At 41.4% G+C, this 20,701-nt stretch overlaps 2 protein-coding genes across 7 annotated transcripts in view; both read left to right on the top strand.

Moving 5' to 3' along the window:
• Positions 1–15: 15 nt before the first annotated feature.
• Positions 16–20,701, top strand: part of cpne1 (copine I) — a 62,127-nt gene continuing 41,441 nt past the window's right edge. The window contains exons 1-2 of one of the 5 annotated variants that reach the window (XM_071334661.1): positions 100–147; positions 6,507–6,593. The gene's annotated coding sequence lies outside the window, so the exon portion shown is untranslated. Of the gene's footprint in view, positions 148–857; positions 941–6,506; positions 6,594–19,828; positions 19,987–20,701 lie in introns of those variants that run through there. The other 4 variants (XM_071334666.1, XM_071334662.1, XM_071334667.1 and 1 more) reach the window with 4 other exon arrangements.
• rbm12 (RNA binding motif protein 12) lies at positions 46–11,668 on the top strand. Of its 2 annotated transcripts, none has more exons than XM_071334660.1 (2): positions 46–147; positions 8,137–11,668. In XM_071334660.1, the coding sequence occupies exon 2, from the start codon at positions 8,162–8,164 to the stop codon at positions 10,784–10,786; it is 2,625 nt and encodes an 874-aa protein (XP_071190761.1). In that variant the 5' UTR covers positions 46–147; positions 8,137–8,161; the 3' UTR covers positions 10,787–11,668. The 2 variants fall into 2 exon arrangements, with proteins under 2 accessions (XP_071190761.1, XP_071190760.1); XM_071334659.1 differs by lacking the exon at positions 46–147 and adding an exon at positions 6,505–6,593.

Here is a 20,701-nt window from a genome sequence, read left to right as displayed (position 1 = left end):
TATATCATGAGAGCTGAGAAGTTCTACGTCACCATTCCAGTTCGTCGCGCGACCGACATTTTACTACCAGCTACAAGAAGAGAGAAGAGCACGGAATGGAGAGAACGCAACACAAAATAAAATAAAGATCTTTTAACAGATATTTCGGTAAGGACAAAAGAAAAACAGCAAACAAATGCCACTAATGTTGAAAATGTTATCCATCAGTGAAATATAATCCTGCAGACATGCGGGGACTATAGCGAGAATGAATGGTTAGCTACCTAACAGCGTATTTTTTTATCGGCATTTTAGATGGTTGGCCTGCCCAAATGGGGTAGCTAGCTATGTTTTTAGCAAACAGGATATATATATAATGTTAACTGCCACTCTGATCCTAGCCATGGTTTACGTTTAGAATGGTTGTGGGGAAAGATTTAGCTTCATTGTTATGTCTTGTTTTGGTTGTTTAGCTAGCTAGCTACTGTGATGTTACTAATCTGAAGTACGTTGAAGTGCAATTGTTCTGTTTTTAGCAAATGTTGCTGCTAGTAACTCCCAATCTTGTTTGGCCCAGTTTCCCATAAGGATCTTATGGCTAAGTTAATCGTTAGAACCATTCAATGGTTCTAACTCTGATCTTAGCCGTAATATACTTTTGGGAAACCAGGCCCTGGTTAATTAACTAGCTAGCTTCTATAAAGCATTTTCGATGAAGGACCAGCGCCATCTTGACTGTGCTCTTTTACATGAATCAGACTAGCTATCTAGCATGACGCTTGGCCAAAGTAAATATCAGTGGTGCACATCCAACTGGACAATAATGGCTAAAATGATTAAACAATTCTGGATGTAATTTGTATGCGGTCTTCCTGTAGTTTTGCAGAATTTGCGGTCTACCTGCAGCCCTTCAGATTGGCAACTGCTTTTGTACTCTGACGGACTGAGCTTTTAGCTAACGGTACGTTACTGGCGAATGTGTTTTACAATGAAGTCTTACAGCGTTGTTCATGTTGACAGCGTTTTTGTGCACATACAATTTCATTGCTGCTATTTCATCAACTTACCTGTGTGTGCTATTTGTCCTGTGTAGAGATTGGGGGACAACAAGCATGGATAGGGCAGCCCAGGTCCCTCTTCAATGTAAGAGGTTTTAACGTCAACTCTAATGCCTTTGGAGACCTCAAGTCTGGGTTGTTGTCTACCACTTATTTGTATGGGCAATAACCTTGATGTTTAATTGTTACGTACACAGGCTATTCTAGGTCTAGTTAACATCAAGATGGAATACAGATAGAAACATACTGGTATGTGGATCATCTGAATCAATATGTATCCCTCCAGTTACCCTAAGAATAGGCCAACATTTTGAAATGATTTCATTTGAATGGCAAGACTAGAAGAAAAGCCCATATGCAGGTCTTGACATTCAGATACATTTGCCAGTGGCACACTGGGCCAGTACCAAGTGAAAAGGAGTGGCCCGAATGAGAAATTAACTTGCCCAGGCCAAGTATACAGGAAAACAAGTTATGAACCAGATTTTCAATCATGGGTTTTTTCACGTTTAATTTGCAGTCCATTTTTTTTCTAAAAATGAATCCAAACAATTGTTTGGAAAATAAAAATACACTCTCCTGAGCCCAATAACATATTGATGAACAGTATTTTTTTTAGGTGCCTGTACATGGTCCATATTGCAGGCTGGTGTGCTATTTTAGAAATGAGCAATATCACATGTAGGGGAATATTACATTTTTAAACTGTTTTCAGCATAGTGGCCACATGGCTGAAGCATGGGGATGCTCATCTGCATTTACCCCGATCATTAGCTAGATATCAGACTCTAAATATGACCTTGTTTCTTGTTTAATATCCTAAACTTCCACTAGCCTAATAAAATCATGTGATTTTACAGTGTTTAAATAGTGTAATTGTGTGAATTTTACATTCTAGGCCTACTGTTTACACACTCTAATGACTATGATGCGCTTCCTGCAGTTACTTTTTTGTCATGCCAGGGACTCGGATTTTAAAACGCTGCAATTGTGCAAAAATTGGAGTTGCGAAATAAAACTGCATGGGAAAGCTGGGATCCCGCTCTTTTCTATAATTGCCATCTATTTTCCCTAGATTGCATTTAGGAATGTTACACAGTGACTGGGTTTATTAGAACACGTTTCTTTCCATGCCGCAATCGGCTGTATGAGGAGCTGCACGCTCTTGCCACCCGACAGTGGATATTCCGCGGATAAACGACAGCTCATTAACAGCTTCTGTAAATTTAATCTGGTTTTTAAACAATTCTATAGACTACAGAGAGCAGCATTAGAAAATATATTTGTATTTTTTTACCAACAAATGATTTTGTGTAAATCATTTTCATGTTTTGACAATCAGGCAGCTATATAGTATATGACTAGGCCTACGAAAACCTTTCTTTGTTAATAAAGACATTGCTCTGTAGGATGTATGATATGAAAAAGGGGAGGTGGAGGACTTTGATTCTGTGATTGTGGAATGTGCGTGCAGTTCAACTCTGCGGGTCTGGAGCGAGTATCCAGGCCGTACTAAGGCGGGGCTCACTCGAGACAGAGAGGGAAGGCTTTGACGTTCTTGCCTTCGCTTAGAAACCGTATGCTGATTGATAACAAGTGTGAAGTGTCACGTAGGGAAGATTAAATAGACCCCATTTTCTGTTTTGGAGTTTGAAAATGTACTGGCCCAAGCGGGCCATATGAAAGCTTGATTAACTGGCCCGGTGAGCTCGGCAGATGTTTCTGGGCCAGCGGACAGCCCTGAATGTCGAACCCTGCCATATGGCATTAGTAGTCGTTTTAAAGTCGTAACAGTGGATAGGCACTACTTGCATAGACTGTTACAGCTTATCTTTTGATCTCCATGGTCAACATTTTCAAACAACGATACTTCCTTTTTCTCGATTTGGAAGACACTGTTGTCTTAATTTGTGTTTCCAGGAGTGGTGGAACTCCCATAATGAGAGAATATTAAACCCCCCCCCCAAAATGGCGGCATATGCATTGCTGGATTATTTTATGGCGCAACAAACCTTTACTTGGCAATACTTCCTTAAATATTAACCGTAGCTAATATTAATCTGTTGCTAATATGGCATGTGCATTAAAGTTAACTTTCTCTCTTCTAGTTTATTTCTAGCGTATTATAGTTGCAAATGACTTCACATTTTGTCATCCGAAGGGTTATGTTCTGCTTTGTCATGTTGAAGTGCACACGTGTTTAAAAGTAAGCCAGTTGATGACCTCTCTCATTGTCCATTGTTGCTGATGTGTACCAGGTGGTTAGGTGCTCTCAGGAGTGACCTTTGTCTCCTGTATGTTTTGTAGAAAGATTCCCACACAATTGAGAGATTGTAGTGTGCTGAAGCTTTGAGGTTACATTGATGAGTGTTAACGTGCAGGTGGTTGTTTTTTCTCTAACATTTTGTATACGATATAAGGAATATGGGCGGCTGCATTCCATTGTAGGCCCATGCTTATATTTTTCATGGGGCAGGCTCTGAATACAATCCTCAGTGCGAGACTGACACAACGGGCCTGATTCAGGGTTTGTCCATAGACTGGCTGGTTGTTTAGCAACAAAACCGACTCATGGGCAATAGTGATGCGCGGGTTAACTCATAACTCACAGTCCCCGTGGTGATATCCGCGGGGGGGATTGGTTTCGGGTAATTAAATATTGTGTGGCTGAAGGGTGGGTGGATGGCAGGCGAGTTGAATATAGAGAAACAATTCCTTAAATAAACCATAAATGTATCATTTATTGTGCAATTTATTTAGCCTACGTTAATGTTTTTCTTTCATTATTTTAGGCTATCTAGTATTAGTGCGTAAGCTTTAGGGCTTAACTGGCAGAAAAAGACAACTTCAATCCACGGTGGCAAAAAGTTGAATTCAATAAGACAAAAGCTGTGAATGGAGAGTTTAAAATAAGGAGAAGGTAGGTCCAGAAAAGTCATGTTCGGAAAATATTTGGTAAAGTGGTAAAAGAGGATCATGTTATGTGTGATGATTGTGAGGCGCTATACAAATTAAACAGTCACAAGACGGGACTTCAAATAGGCCTGTGGCATTTCAAGGAAACAATGGCCAACTGTTTAGATGGGTTAAATGGAAACTGAAATCTGGACATTGACTAACCAGAATAACCTACTGTTTATTGGCAAACTCCAAAGTCCTCTAATACTAGCCCAGTGTGAATCAACATCCCTGTGGTTTGAGAGGTGTTGCTCGCGGTTTGAGCAAGAGAACAATAACTGATTCAATAAATTGAACGAAGTGCTGCCTATATATATATACATATATATATATATGAAGGGCCTACATGTATTAACTTTTACAGTGCGTGCTTTTGTTTATACGTTTTGTGCAAATTTAATTGAACATCGCCAAATGCATCATAAAAAAACCATTGCGCCTATTTAATGCAAACCTTGCTGTTAATAGATCGCAAAACGGCATACAACTGAGCTAAACGTTTGGAACAAGTTCACTTTCTCATCCATAGCCCCCCCCCCCCCCCCCCAAAAAAAAAAAGCATATGAAGTGCAAGTTAGCTGTTTAGCTCAAATCTGAAGGCTGGGGGGCATTTCGGAAGTCTTCTACTGCGGATCGCTAAAATATCCTAATGATTATGATCACACTTCCTCAATTCAAATTTTATGGTGACACTATACCAAAGATAGTTTAGAAACTTGAGCTTGGTTCCCAAGTTATCAGTGTAGCCTGTTGTGGCTTGGATTTGTTGAAATATCTAAACACAAAAAATCTCCAGACTTCCATCAATTTATTTAAAAAAAATAATTTAAGGGGGCAGTTTGGGGAAGAGAAAAAACGTGTCTCGTCCTAATCGTCCACTGGAATGGCAGACATTCTGGGGTAATAAACACATAGCCAACGTTCTCTAATAGTACTAGTCACGTGCGAAATAGGGCTATAGCCTTAACTCCTGCAGAATTAAGCATTTCTTGCAGAATTTTTTTTACACAATGTAGGCAAAATTTGGACTTGGGAACAGGAGTGGAGAAATATAATTGATTTATTTCTGTATCTTGAGAGAATGCAGTGCTCAGTTATTAGATATGATCTGTAGAGGTGCTGTCTTCATAAAAGCTGATACTATTTCAACCACATAATATTGCAGTTCAGCTTCGATGCATATTTTTTTCAGAAACGTGTCGTTTTCAAAACGTAATTTTTCCTTACAACCAGCCAAACTGTCATTTTTGGACATTTTTTTACAGAAAATCTTTCCTGTTTGTTTTTGCTTTATTGTAATTTCTCCCCGTCCCTAAACGTCTTTGCTCCACAAAAGATGACAGATGTCCAATGTCAGATTACCAATGTCAACTTGATTAAAGCATTCATTCTTTTGATCTATTACATTATTCTGTTGAGCAAGGGTTTATTTAGTAAATAAATTAATCTTAAATTAATCTTTTTTTTTTATTGACTGAGGCAATTAGGGTTAGTTATCACTAATGGTTATGATAAATTAGGCATTGTTGCTCACTGTTGGCATATACTGTATATCGCTAGAGGTTGGTGGGAGGAGCTATAGGAGGATGGGCTCATTCTAATGGCTGGAGTGGAATTAATGGAACGGAGTCAAGCGTGTAGTTTCCATATGTTGGATGCGTTTGATACCGTTCCGTTCCAGCCATTACAATGAGACGTCCTCATATAGCTCCTCCCACAAGCCTCAACTGCTGTAGATAAATGCGCAAACACTTTTCCAGTGAGAAATTCCACCCTTGTTCTAAAAACAGCTTATTTATTATAATTGTTGTACTTGAGTAAAAAATAAAATAAATCATGCACGTGCTCAAACAGCCACAAATGGTCAAATGCACATCCCTACTCCCGACCAGCGAACAATGAACTGAAAACTCGAAAGAGCCATGGTTCTACAAACCTGTTCATAGGGGGCTTTTTTAGAGGTGTCATTTGTGACTTATACTTGCAAAACTGTGCTTTAAACAATGTACAGTTGATTGCTAGGCAATCTGCACATTGCTAGGTGAACTGCACATCCCTCATTTACATTTAGAGATGTTATCATTTACGTTTTATATAGAATACTTTAGAAATGTACCTAAGAATAATCTATTCCGTTAGAATGGGGGAAATTCTGTATTTCACTGCTGAAGTTTTTCAATGGCATGCAAGTTTTTTTTTTTTTTTGCTGTTATGGATTGCTGTGATGAATGAAATGTCTCTTTATGCTTGATGTCAACATGAGAAATGATGAGATGCATGATTTGTATTATTGTTGTGTGGCTTTTGGCAAGGCAGCCATTTCAAAGAGTTTGTGCTCTTATTGTTGATGTCAATTTACTACATTTCTCTGACCATCTACTGACGCAAAACAGCTGATATGGTGCTGGGGCTGAATCAAGAGTGTTTTGTACATGTTGTTCACTAAGGATGCCTACATTTGCCTGCTGTTTGCTCATGTTTTTGCTTCCATTTCCTATTCTTTTGTTACAGTCTAGAATTGATTTAAATTGCTTGCCGTCAGGATTGGCTTGGATATCCTGTGCCACAGTTTTAACGAAGCACCACTTATTATTACAGGTAAGCTTGTAAATATGTCTTGAACATAGGTTCATTCAATTGACTGCCAGTCCAACTTTCACAGCCTCCTGTGGGCTCTTGGTGTTTTTTTTACCAGTAATTATTCGCTTTGTTAGGCTATATTCATTGACCTTATTGATTCCCTTTGGGCTCGATGTTCACTCTATTGTGGAAACCTATGAAGGTGAGGAGAGATAAGAATGACCTACCAAGGTATGAGTGGTAGAGGGAGTGCATGGTATGTTAGTGGCTTTCTTTGGCAAAATACCGCATCCACAAAGCCTTAAGTAAATGTCTCCACTTCATGACCTGACTGCCTTCTGTGGACCACATTCTCTCTACTTGCTTTTTGTCCAACACTTGCTCTAAACAATGCTTGAGACTCAGGCCTAAGCATAGGCTAATTGTTCTGCTCTTTTAATGTTTTAATATGGTTGGTGTCGTGATCAAACAACATTTTTGACTGGTATTTAAATTATTAATAAATGCATTTTTATGTTTACCAGTTGCTACTGAGATGGCACAGTGTCGTCCAATGGCTTAGAGATACTGCATTGCAGTAATATCAAATTGACACGTGTTTATATTTTAAAGGTTGAGTAAGTAGTGTTTTCGTCCACAAATGTACCCAAATTCCTATTGTATGTAAATCATTTAGAATTAGTGACTGCCATAGTGTAGTTATTTTGTTAGATACTTCTCCCTATTAGCTGAGGTCTTACTTTTTCAAAGCCATTTTAGCTGTCTTGCTAATTGTTCGATACAAATCTAGCATAGAATCATGTAAATTTGTCGCTCTGCCAGCATTGTCTCCTTTTCGAGGAACTCTAGGCAACACTGGGAATTTCCTGTACAGGCCTGCTGACTAAAGACAGTGTGAAAAACGTGCTAGCCAACGTTTGCACTATGTAACTAAATACTGCACTCTGAACCACGGAACTTCTTTGCTACTTTCAAGATAGTGTAGTTAGACAAAGGAAAGTCAACTTCAGAACGTGATGTAGTTTTATTAGGATTTGTCAGCTGTTGTTGTTGGTAAGTAATGTGTCCTGCAAGCTTCGAAACTTACTTACTCAGCCTTTAAATTCAGGGACCTTCTTCCACCTGACCTTTACTGGACATAGACCTCATGATGCATCAGATTGATAAATTGGAAGTAGGGCTACAGGTTAATCCCGAATTTACAGCATTGAAATGTGTGGTACTCTGGGTCTAGTTATGAGCAAGATTTAGGCCTACGAGCTAAATTTCTCAACGATTTGCGTATCAGACCTTGGGCCTACATAATCTCCTTGAGCCAAGGCTGATGTATGTGGTAAATGAAGCAATGTGTGGATGGCTGTGTAAGAGTGGTGATGAGTAGACCGACGGCCTAATACTTGCACATGTATTTTGAATTCCTCTATTGATGCATTGGGCTCTCATCGAATACCTCAAAACGTAAGCTGTTTCCTAAATCATGGTTTGTCTCCTGCTCTTTTTGTTTTGTCTGTTCTTTACTCTCTCCTCTAGTCTTACGGTGGTTGCCTTTTTTCACCTGCAGGTGTGTGTTGTTTCGCCTCAGCAGCATGGCTGTGGTCATCCGCTTGCAGGGTCTCCCGATAGTGGCGGGCACCATGGACATACGCCATTTCTTCTCTGGATTGACTATCCCGGATGGTGGGGTGCATATTGTAGGGGGTGAACATGGTGAGGCTTTTATTGTTTTCGCCACAGATGAAGATGCCAGGCTTGGCATGATGCGTACAGGGGGAGCAATCAAAGGTTCTAAAGTGTCACTTTTGCTGAGCAGCAAGACAGAGATGCAGAATATGATCGAACATAGCCGCAGGCGTTTTGAAACAGGCAATGTGAAGGGAGCCGCGGGAAACGGTAGCAGGCCAGGCCCCACGATAAGCTCAGGTGGGAGGGGCAGTTTACCCACCACTTTACAAGTCTTCAGCAACACCACACCAACTGCAGTCACCACAGCTGCATCTGCACATGAAACTATAAGCAACAAAAATGTGTCCACGTTTGCCACAACTAGCATGGGAAACATGCCCCCCAGTTTCAGCAACAACTTCAGCAGCCCAAATCTTACCATGGGATCCACTATGACAACAGCCATGTCCTCCCTCAACTCTATACCACCACCTATCCCCCCTTTGCCAACCATGCCATCCCTGCCACCCATGCCTTCCATACCCCCCATGCCACTTCCACCACCTGTGTCCTCTATGCCTCCTCTTCCCACTGTGTCACCTTTAACCCAAGGCCCCCCTGTCCTTCCCATGAGTCATCTGTCCCACATGGGCTCAATGCCACCATTTAACCCAGGCATCCCACCCCCTGGTGGACTGGTCTCAGGGCTGCCTCTGGGAACCCCAAACCACATGTTTCTGGGCCATATGAACCCTCTGTTAAATCTCCAGGCACACATGAAGGCAGCAATAGGTAATCCAGACGAGTTATATGTCCACCTTCAAGGCCTGCCATTCTCAGGTACAGAAATGGATATTAGGGAGTTTTTCCGTGGGTTAGCGGTGGACTCCATCCGACTGGTCAGGGACAACATGGGCCGGAGTAGCGGCAGGGCGCTGGCCAAGTTCTTTTCCCCTCAGGACACTTTTGAGGCACTCAAAAGAAGCACCGGAATGTTAGGGCAGAGGTACGTGGACATCTCTCCGGCCACAGAGAGGCAGTGGATGAGTGTCAGCGGTGGTGGGAACGGGGCTGGAGGGCAAGCCCACTCAAAATTCAATAACGAGCCCCAAGACCAGCACCGCCGCAGCAATATGAGTTCAGCGTCCCCGTCAACCAGAGACCGTGCGAGGTCCCGCTCCCCTCACAACCAGGAGTTCTGTGTTTACCTGAAAGGCCTGCCCTACGAAGCAGTAAACAAACAGATCTGTGAGTTTTTCAAAAACTTGGATATTGTGGAAGACAGCATTTACATTGCTTATGGACCCACTGGCCGAGCTACAGGCGAGGGCTTTGTCGAGTTCAAAAATGAAATGGACTACAAAGTTGCCCTCGGCTGTCACATGCAGTATATGGGTAGCCGATTCATACAAGTTCACCCCATCAGTAAAAATGCTATGTTTGAAAAGATTGGTTCAATTCGTCAAAGGATGCAGGGTAGTGATAAGAAAAACAACTCAGAATCAGTCAAGAGCCCTAGAAACTGTGCTCACATCTCAAATATTCCATATAATGTGTCAAAGAAGGATGTCCGTCAGTTTCTAGATGGCATTTCAATATTTGACGAAAGTCTTAAAGTTCTGGTTGACAGCGGTGGTAACGGTCTAGGTCAGGCTATTATGCAGTTCAGGGCAGAGGAGGATGCACTAAATGCTGAGAGACTACACAGGCAGAAGTTAAATGGCAGAGATGCCTTTGTACATTTGGTCACCTTTGAGCAGATGAAGGAAATTGAGAGAAACCCACCACCACAGGTTAAGAGAGGCCAGAAACCCCAAGGGAACACTCAAGGCCCGGCACACAGCCATGTTCAGGCACAGAATCCAGTTCAAGGTCACCCCTTTGCCGGTATGACAGGAGATGAGTTCAACTTCCTCAGAAACACTGTAGGCCATTTAGGCAATGGTCCTTTTACGCCGTTTAATGTCCCAGGTAATGGACTAGCGGGCCCCCCTCCACCCCCACTTGCAGCAAGTCTAGGGGATGTAGCCCTTAGCATTCCCCCACCCATGGTTGCCGGTCACTTGCCTGGAGCAGTTCTGGAACCCCCGGGCTTCCGACCAGGCAGCAACAATGGCCCACCTGGCTTTGGGCCAGAGGGATTGAGGGGCATGCCACCTTTTGACAATGGCCCTAGAAAGAGCAGAGGCCTCAACAACAACAACCGAGGAGGTGGCCATGGGCAATCAGGAGGGTGTCCTCAGTCTGCTTTTGGCCCTGGCTCTGAACCTCTGAGAGGGCAATCAACCGGAGGCCCTGGTAACCCTCGTGGACCTACCATTGTAAAGATCCAAAACATGCCTTTCACTGTAACAGTCGATGAGATTCTAGATTTCTTCTATGGGTATCAGGTGCTGCCTGGTTCAGTCTGTCTGCAGTTCAGTGAAAAGGGCCTGCCCACTGGTGAGGCAATGGTTGCCTTTGAGTCGCACAAGGAGGCAACGTCTGCTGTCATGGATTTAAATGATAGGCCTATTGGGGCTAGGAAAGTGAAGATAACCCTAGGATAAGACTCCCAATTTTCCCCTCTACCAATAATGATTAAGTGAAACATGCGGTTTCATTAATGCAATGGTAAGAACTTGGATTTAGGATGCATTTAATCTCCCAGCTATCTTTAGTTCCTTTACCAAAGTTTGTAGCGTAGGAATGAAATGGAAAACTGCTCTATCGATTTGATGTATAATATGATTACAAAAGTAGGGTGTGGATTTTCAAATGGCAAAAAAGCCAACTGTTGCCATGTTGATGTAGCTTGAGTCCAATCCTGTTTCGAGCAAGAGCGCTGAAATTAATTTCAAAAGTCCAAATAATATGGTTGGAGTAGGAGGACAGTTTCTTATTGCTGTGCTGATAACATCACTTTCACTTGGAAGCATGTATCATTTTCAAATGCCCTGACACATTTTGTGTTCTTGTATTTCTTCCATAGATTTAACATTCTCTTTTACCTGTGCTTTGTGACGATATTCTAAAGGGGGTACTCACCAAATGCTGCCATGCATGGTGTAAGTACAGAGAACACTTATTGTGCCATGGTTAAAGCATTTGCTTATTTGCTCTATGCTGTTTTTCACTGTTAATAAATGCAAATGTTAATGTTAGCTATGATGTGAGATTGTACTGCTTGTTTCTGAGAAAAAAATGTTGCATTTGGTTTAATGGTCTGCAGAGCTCTTTAGAACGTTTTGTATCTGCCAACCCTCCCACTGCGATATGTTCTTTTTGAAAGTATGAGCTGTTTGGAATGTCTTAGATTTGTAGTGTTGCCTGACAAGATACATTTTTATGTTTCATTTTTGGGGACGTTCCAGTTTATTATTTCACAAGTGTGTATATAGCCTACTGTTTAGCTTACACTTTTGTCAATAAAATGACATTCCTGACATAGATCTATCTACAAGGCATTCTATTTTTCTCCAATGCTTTTTCATTGCTTGCTGATTTTCCATATGAACAATTAAAATGGTTTTGGAAGGGAAGGCACCAAGTTTTTCCCAAACATGTTCCAGGTATGAAAGAAAGTTTAGATAGGCCTAAGTATTGCTGTTAGGGTTAGGTTAACATTAAAGGGTCATATAGGCTTGGCTATATCTAGGTTTTGCAAGTGAACATATAGGATATATAGGGGTTGAATGGGAAATTCAATCGGATCTTACCAAGAAACCTATTTACCCGGTTTCCCAGACCCAGATTAAGCCTATTCCTGGACTAAAATACCTTTTCATGGCAATTCTGTTTAGAATAATTTTTAGAACAGGACCAAGCTTAATCTGTTATAGAAACCATCCTTTAAAGTAACTCGCCAATGAAAATCTCACTTTTAAAAGTTCATTCTATTAACTTGTACCCAAATAATGTTTTTGACCCGTCTTATACTTGTATTTGTGGCCAAAGCATATATTAGAGAGAGAAAAAAATTAATCCCCAACTCAAAGTTGCATCTCAAACAGACTGTTTAAAAAATGCTTGCTATTTCCTCATAGAACATGTCATGTTGGCTGAGCTGGCCAATCAGCGGGCTACTTGCATGAATATTTGAGAAGGGGGGGATTATTTAAGATACTCTTTGAAGAGGTAGGGTTTCAGATGTTTTCGGAAGATGGGAAGGGACTCTGCTGTCCTAGCTTCAGGGGGAAGCTGGTTCTACCATTGGGGTGCCAGGACAGAGAAGAGCTTGGACTGGGCTGAGCGCAAGAGACCAGAGGTGGCAGAACGGAGTGCTGTGGTTGGGGTGTAGAGTTTGAGCATGGCCTGACGGTAGGGAGGGGCAGTTGCTCTTGCTGCTCCGTATGCAAGTACAATGGTCTTGTGGTGGACCATCCAAACCCATAAAAGCTGCATTTTTAGCAAGGCCCAATGCAGCGGTTTTTAGCTCACTATCAAATCATTTCTGAGTAACAATTACTGTGACTTTTCAATTAAAATTGTCAAAAAGAGCTTCTTAGCAAGCGCAATTTCTCAAGCAAGAATTTTGCTAGGAGTGGAGGGGAAAACTGAAAACTAGCTCTTATTGGCAGAGTTTTCGAACTCCCTTATTGGTCTGTTAACAAATGTACCACCTGGCAATGTCACCAGGCAGGCTAAAACTCCATCCCACCAAAAAAGCATGATATTTCAAGAGGTCTTTTCAAACCGCTCTTACACTAAAAGGGCATTCTCTTTTCCACAGTATTATTCCAACCTCGTAGTGTGGAAATATATAACACAGGAAAATCTACATTTAGACTGCACTGGGCCTACAAGTACCTTTTTTTATGGACAGAACTATTTGGCTCACATTGTAATTTAATTATAGGTCAAATTTCATAGAAATCTGGAAACACTGGACAGTTACTTTAAAACACGTGTCAAACTCCAGTCCTTGAGGGCCAAGTTCTGCTTGTCTTCACTCCTCCCTTGTACTTGATTGATCAATTAAGGTCATTGATTAGTTAAGAACTAGTTAAGTACTAACCTCACCTGGTTGTGTAGGCCTTAATTGTACAAGAATGAAAATAAAAAAACATCAGACACATGGCTCTCCGGGAATTTAGTTTGACACCCTTGTCTTTACAGGGATACTTCAGGATCTTGGCAATTAAGCCCTGTCTAGTTCCACAGAGTCAGATGAAGCCGTGGATACTATTTTTGTCTCCGCGTGCAGTTTGAAGTTAGTTGCTAACTAGCGTTAGCACAATTGCTAACTAATGTTACCGCAATGACGAAGTCTATGGTAACTGCCAGCATGCCAGTAGATACCATAGACTTCCAGTCATTGTGCTAATGCTAGTTAGCATTTGCTCGCCAAACTACCTTTAACCGCCTTCATACTGGATGTAGAAAGACACACATGATATCCATCCATGAGTTTGTTCATCTGGGGAAGTAGATAAAGGGCTTCATTGCCAAAATCTCAAAGTATCTCTAGGGATCACTTCACTCAAATGTTTTTTATTTAAAGTATTTAGTAAGCCACTGTTGATATGGTCCCAAACATGTTACATTACAGCAGTAAAATTGTCAAGATGGAGCACTGTATATAATTCTGTTCATAAATTGTATCTGTGTTTGTGTTGAGAGTGGAATAAATCGTGTACTGTCACAAGGCCCACTTTCAATCCCACAATAGATGCTAGTGGCAAACATGCCTACTGTAAGGCTAAGAGAGTCTTTGTTTCTTGTGTGTTACAAGCTAGCCTACCGCTAAACCTACATTTGTCTTGTTTTTATAATGCGGTTTAATGGAAATTTATTGACTGAGTTCATATAAGTTCTCTGAACATGAATTATATATGTTTTAAATGTCATTATGTATACAGCCTTGTTTTATTTTTGGTCTCCATAAATCAGGCAGAGTAATCATATAGGGTGCTCATCAAATAAGTTGTTTACTTCGTCATGTTTGAAAGAAGAGGGAAATGCTGGGGGTTCTAACGAGTCCACGGATTGAGAAGGGCCTAGTATACAGCACTGGGGTGAAGTGGTGGGTTGTTGGGGACAGACATGACAACCTAGGGCATGGTGTGAACTAAATTGGCCTGAAAGATGCCTTTGTGTCTGTTAGAGAAAGCCGATGGAAAGAGCTGATGAATTGCGATGCAAAGCAAGTTGGGACTTTACCAGTCATTCAGTATTCATACATGCCTATTTTGGTTTGCTTCCTTTCAAAGTCACTGAGTGTGCTTCTGGATTGAACTTTTTGAATATTATGCATTACACCTACTTTTTGTGTACCAAGCTGTTGGGTATAAGGCAATATTAGTAACTTGGTTCACTATTGGATTTACATGCAAAGGTAAGTACTAGTTATTTTTTATCAATTGTGCGAGGTGACACGTGGTGTGTAATAAATTAAGTATTTGAGCCATTATGCTTATCTAGGTTTGCTGGACTTTCTTTATTGTGGTTTGACATAAGACGGGGAAAGCAGGAATATAGTTCTCACACTCTTGAAATTAAGCAGTCAACCGGATTGTTACCTAAAGCAGTAAGCTACACTATATATACAAAAATATGTGCACATCCCCTCAAATTAGTGGATTCAGCTATTTCAGCCACATGTATAAAATCGAGCACACAGCCATGCAATCTCCATAGACAATTATTGGCAGTAGAATGGCCTTAGTGAAGAGCTCAGTGACTTTCAATGTTGCACCATCATAGGATGGATCAGCCGCAAAGTGGTAGGCCACACAAGCTCACAGTACGGGACCACCGAGTGCTGAAGTGCGTAGCGCGTAAATATCCTCAGCTGCAACACTCACTACCGAGTTCCAAAATGCCTCAGGAAGCAACGTTAGGACAAAAGATTATCATTTGCAATGCTAAGTGTTGGCTGGAGATTCTGTGCTTCCAACTTTGTGGCAACAGTTTGGGGAAGGCCCTTTCCTGTTTCAGCATGACAATGCCCCCGTGCACAAAGCGAGGTCCATACAGAAATGGTTTGTTGAGATCGGTGTCAAAGAACTTGACTGACCTGCACATACATATCCCTGGCCTCAACCCCATTTAATACTTTTGGGAGGAATTGGAACACTGACTGTGAGCCAGGCCTAATCGCCCAACATCAGTGCCTGACCTCAGTAATGCTCTTGTGGATGGATGAATGGAAGCAAGTCCCCGCAGCAATGTTTTAACATCAATCAATCAAATGTATTTATAAAGCCCTTCTTACAACAGCCTATGTCACACAGTGCTGTACAGAAAACCAGAAAAATCCCAAACAGCAAGCAATGCGGGTGTAGAAGCACGGTGGCTAGGAAAAACTCCCTAGAAAGGCCAAAACCTAGGAAGAAACCTAGAGAGGAACCAGGCTATGAGGGGTGGCCAGTCCTCTTCTGGCTGTGCCGGGTGGAGATTATAACAGAACATGGCCAAGATGTTCAAATGTTCATAAATGACCAGCATGGTCAAATAATAATAATCACAGTGGTTGTCGAGGGTGCAACAGGTCAGCACCTCAGGAGTAAATGTCAGCTGGCTTTTAGCCGATCATTCAGAGTACCTCTACCGCTCCTGCTGTCAATAGAGAGTTGAAAACAGCAGGTCTGGGACAAGGTAGCACATCCAGTGAACAGGTCAGGGTTCCATACCTGCAGGCAGAACAGTTGAAACTGGAGCAGCAGCACGACCAGGTGGACTGGGGACAGCAAGGAGTCATCAGGCCAGGCAGTCCTGAGGCATGGTCCTAGGGCTCAGGTCCTCTGAGAGAGAGCGAGAGAGCATACTTAAAGTCACACAGGACACTGGATAAGACAGGAGAAATACTCCAGATAAAACAGACTGACCCTAGCCCCCCAACACAAACTATTGCAGCATAAATACTGGAGGCTGAGACTGTGGCCCCGGCCGTCAGATACCCCCGGACAGGGCCAAACAGGCAGGATATAACCCCACCCACTTTGCCCAAGCACAGACCCCACACCACTAGAGGGATATTTTCAACCACCAACTTACTATCCTGAGACAAGGCTGAGTATGGAAAGTATGGACACGAAGAGTGGAAAGCCTTCTCAGAAGAGTGGGGGCTGATATAGCGACAAAGGGGGACCAACTCCATGTTAAAATTTCACATTTACATTTTAGTCATTTAGAAAACACTCTTATCCAGAGTGACTTACTCTGGATAAGACACACTTATCCAGAGTGCATACATTTTTTGTTAATGCCCATGATTTTGGCATTTGGTGAGCAGGTGTCCACATACTTTTGGTCATGTAGTGTATATCAAATATTGCCATAGCTGGTATTTGTTGATATAATAGAGGGCCACACAATCCTAAATCCTGATTGAATCTGACATGGGACACTAGGACAGCCTTCTGCAGAATAAGCCACGGTTCCATCACTTCCAACTGACACTGGATTTCAAATGGGGATTTTTTTCCCATTAAATTATTTTCCTTATGTGTCGTTCCCTATTAGAAGTCTCAATCAAATCTACAATGAAATAAATTTATAAATGTAACAAAGTGTTGGTCCCATGTTTCATGAACTGAAATAAAAAATCCCAGCATGATCATTACAGAGGTGCACTTTGTGCCGGGGACAAAAAAAAGGCCACTTTAAAGTGTGCAGTTTTGTTACACAACACAATGCCACAGATGTCTCAAGTTTTGAGGGAGCGTGCAATTGGCATGCTGACTGCAGGAATGTCCACCAGAGCTGTTGCCAGAGAATTTAACGTCATTTTTGAGAATTTGGCAGTATGTCCAACCGGCCTCACAACCATAGACCACTTTCATGGCCTCATGTGGGGGAGCGGTTTTCCGATGTCAACGTTGTGAACAGAGTGCACCATGGTGGCGGTGGGGTTATGGTATTGGCAGGCATAAGCTACGGACAACAAACTCAAGACAATTTTAATGCACAAAAATACCTAGATGAGATCCTGAGGCCCGTTGTGAAGCTCATTTTTTTAAGGTATCTGACCATGGATGCATATCATGTGAAATCCCAAAATTAGGGCCTTGTGAATTTATTTCAATTGATATATACAGTTGAAGTTGGAAGTTTACATACACTTATGTTGGAGTCATTTAAACTAATTTTTAAACCACTCCACAAATTTCTTGTAAACAAACTATAGTTTTGGCAAGTCGGTTAGGAAATCTACTTTGTGCATGACACAAGTCATTTTTACAACAATTGTTTACAGACAGATTATTTTACTTATAATTCACAGGATCGCAATAACAGTGGGTCAGAAGTTTACATACACTAAGTTGACTGTACCTTTAAACAGCTTGGAAAATTCCAGAAAATGATGTCATGGCTTTAGAAGATGCTGATAGGCTAATTGACATAATTTGAGTCAATTGGAGGTGTACCTGTGGATTTATTTCAAGGCATACCTTCAAACTCAGTGCCTCTTTGCTTGACGTCATGGGAAAATCAAAAGAAATCAGCTAAGACCTCAGAAAAAAATTGTTGACCTCCACAAGTCTGGTTCATCCTTGGGAGCAATTTCCAAAGGTACCACTTTCACCTGTACATACAATAGTACGCAAGTATAAACACCATGGGACCACGCAGCTGTCATACTGCTCAGGAAGGAGACACGTTCTGTCTCCTAGAGATGAACATGCTTTGGTGCGAAAAGTGCAAATCAATCCCAGAACAACAGCAAACGATCGTGTGAAGACGATGGTGTAAACGGGTACAAAAGTATCTATATCGACATAACCTGAAAGGCTGCTCAGCAAGGAAGAAGCCACTGCTCCAAAACCTCCATTGAAAAGCCAGACTACGGTTTGCAACTGCACATGGGGACACAGATTGTACGTTTTGGAGAAATGTCCTCTGTTCTGATGAAACAAAAATAGAACTGTTTGGTCTTAATGACCATCGTTATGTTTGGAGGAAAAAGGGGGATGCTTGCAAGCTGAAGAACACCATCCCAACTGTGAAGCACGGGGGTGGCAGCATCATGTTGTGGGGGTGCTTTGCTGTAGGAGCGACTGGTGCACTTCACAAAATAGATGGCTTCATGAGGAAGGAAAATGATGTGGATATATTGAAGCAACATCTCAAGACATCAGTCAGGAAGTTAAAGCTTGGTCGCAAATGGGTCTTCCAAATGGACAATGACCCCAAGCATACTTGCAAATTTGTGTCAAAATGGCTTAAGGACAACAAAGTCAAGTTATTGGAGTGGCCATCACAAAGCCCTGACCTCAATCCTATAGAACATTTGTGGGCAGAACTTAAAACGCGTGTGCGAGCAAGGAGGCCTACAAACCTCTGTTACACCAGCTCTGTCAGCAGGAATGGGCAAAAATTCACCCAACTTATTGTGGGAAGCTTGTGGAAGGCTACCCGAAACATTTGACCGAAGTTAAACAATTTAAAGGCAATGCTACCAAATACTAATTGGGTGTATATAAACTTCTGACCCACTGGGACTGTGATGAAAGAAATAAAAGCTGAAATAAATCACTCTACTATTATTCTGACATTTCACATTCTTACAATAAAGTAATGATCCCATCTGACTAAAAACAGGTAATATTTACTAGGATTAAATGTCAGGAATTGTGAACATCTGAGTTTACATACACCTTAGCCAAATACATTTAATCTTCCGACTTTTACTGTAAACTGTAACTTTGGAATTGTTGCATGTTGCGTTTTATTAATTTTGTTCAGTATACATTGTGCAATGTTTCCAACAATGTTTAATGTCTGTTTATTGAGTGACGTTGATAGGCCTACAATACTAGAAGGTTTGCTGTATTGGGTTGTAAAATGGCTACATAATTATTATTGAGAAAAATAATTTGCCTCCTCAGTAATGCAGTGAAAGGCTAACACTACAGTATTGCTTGTATTTCATGAACTTAATTCCTATACTTATAGGACTGTCTGTTGCCCTGTATCATTAGAGCTGAATAGACCAACTGTCCAAGGATATGTGCAGAAATCTATGTATAGCTATCAAATGTATACTGTAGGTGTGGAGAAATGGATGTGTGGGAATGTTAGTAGGCCTACATAGGAAATGCAGCCTTGCTATATACAGAAAGTAAATTGTTTGCCCATTGTGTGTGGTATAACATAACACTAACTGTTATTTGTAAGTATGAATATTGTCCTTTATTGAAATGTGATAAGATTGTTTTTAACATTTAGACGAGTAGTAGTGCAGAAATTTGTAGTTTCACGTTCTGTTATTTGTATTAATGATTTTGATAAGGACCGAATTCATTTGCAAATTCGCAAAGCATGAGTGATCCAACAATAAAATAAATATTGTGCAGTTACGCATACATTTGTGTCTGGTTTAGTTAGCTAAGTTTCCAACGGTGATTATGGCTGTTTATTGAGCGGAGTTTATACGTTAACATTGTATACCAGAACATCGGCTGTATCGGCTAATTGTAAAAGGCTACATTTGTATTATCTCTAGGGGTGCAACAAAATATTTGAGTGCAGCCTGAATAAGGTATGTGTGTGTGTGTGTGTGTAGTCACTTCCTGCACTGGGGGCACAGCGTGAGTCACGTTGCCTCTTGTCCAATAGGAACGTTTTTATGCTGGCGGCTTATCCAATTGTTGAGCTATCATGCTCACTTTACCATCTGCCACACCTTTTTGTCAGATAGCAAATTTAGTAAATCTTAGCTCGACTCGACATTTATATCGCGTTACGGCAGAGTGTAGTTTAGAGTTGCATGGCAAGTACAACTGTTTCATAGGTCACCCGATATATTGCCGTTTCGTGCGACAAGGTAATATTTGTAACATTTGCCTACTTATATTTCTAAAGTTAACCAAAGCTTGATTTGAGTTTGAAGAGGCACATCCGGTGATTGTAATTTTATGGGCGTTCATGTGCCCATGGAATTCTTGTCAGTCTCTTCAAAATGGGGTTTTGATGAAAAATGGTTGTTGCCTTTATAGAAAGCTCTCTCTCCTCCAAGTCGAGTCTTTACTGTAAAATACGCACTTGGTAGGTTGCATGCAAGGTGTCTGGTTCAATGACAAGTTGACAGATGTGAACTAGTAGGAAGTAGGCTACCTGTCCAGTTTTAATTGTCCCTGTGCTTATCAGGGTGAGAAGCGTTTATACGCAAAATTGCGATTTTACTGAGTAGTGTACGTTAAAGCTTAGCCTGGGATATGGGAAGCTATTTTAATGTTCATTTCAATTCATAATTTTATTTTTTGTATTTAACCTTTATTTAACTAAGCAAGTCCAGTTAAGAACAAATTCTTATTTACAATGATGGCCCACACCGGCCAAACCCAGATTACTTTGGGCCAATTGTGTGCTGCTCTATGACAGTGGAAACGCGTTCTCTGGAGTGATGAATCATGCTTCACCATCTGGCAGTCCGACGGGTGAATCTGGGTTTGGCGGATGCCAGGAGAACGATACCTGCACGACTGCATAGTGCCAACTGTAAAGTTTGGTGGAGGAGGAATAATCGTCTGGGGCTATTT

This window comes from Salvelinus alpinus, chromosome 12, assembly GCF_045679555.1.
Source record: "Salvelinus alpinus chromosome 12, SLU_Salpinus.1, whole genome shotgun sequence".
In the NCBI taxonomy this organism is placed as follows: domain Eukaryota; kingdom Metazoa; phylum Chordata; class Actinopteri; order Salmoniformes; family Salmonidae; genus Salvelinus; species Salvelinus alpinus.
Note: the sequence above shows the minus strand (reverse complement) of the source record. Positions and strands in the feature narration are given on the sequence as shown.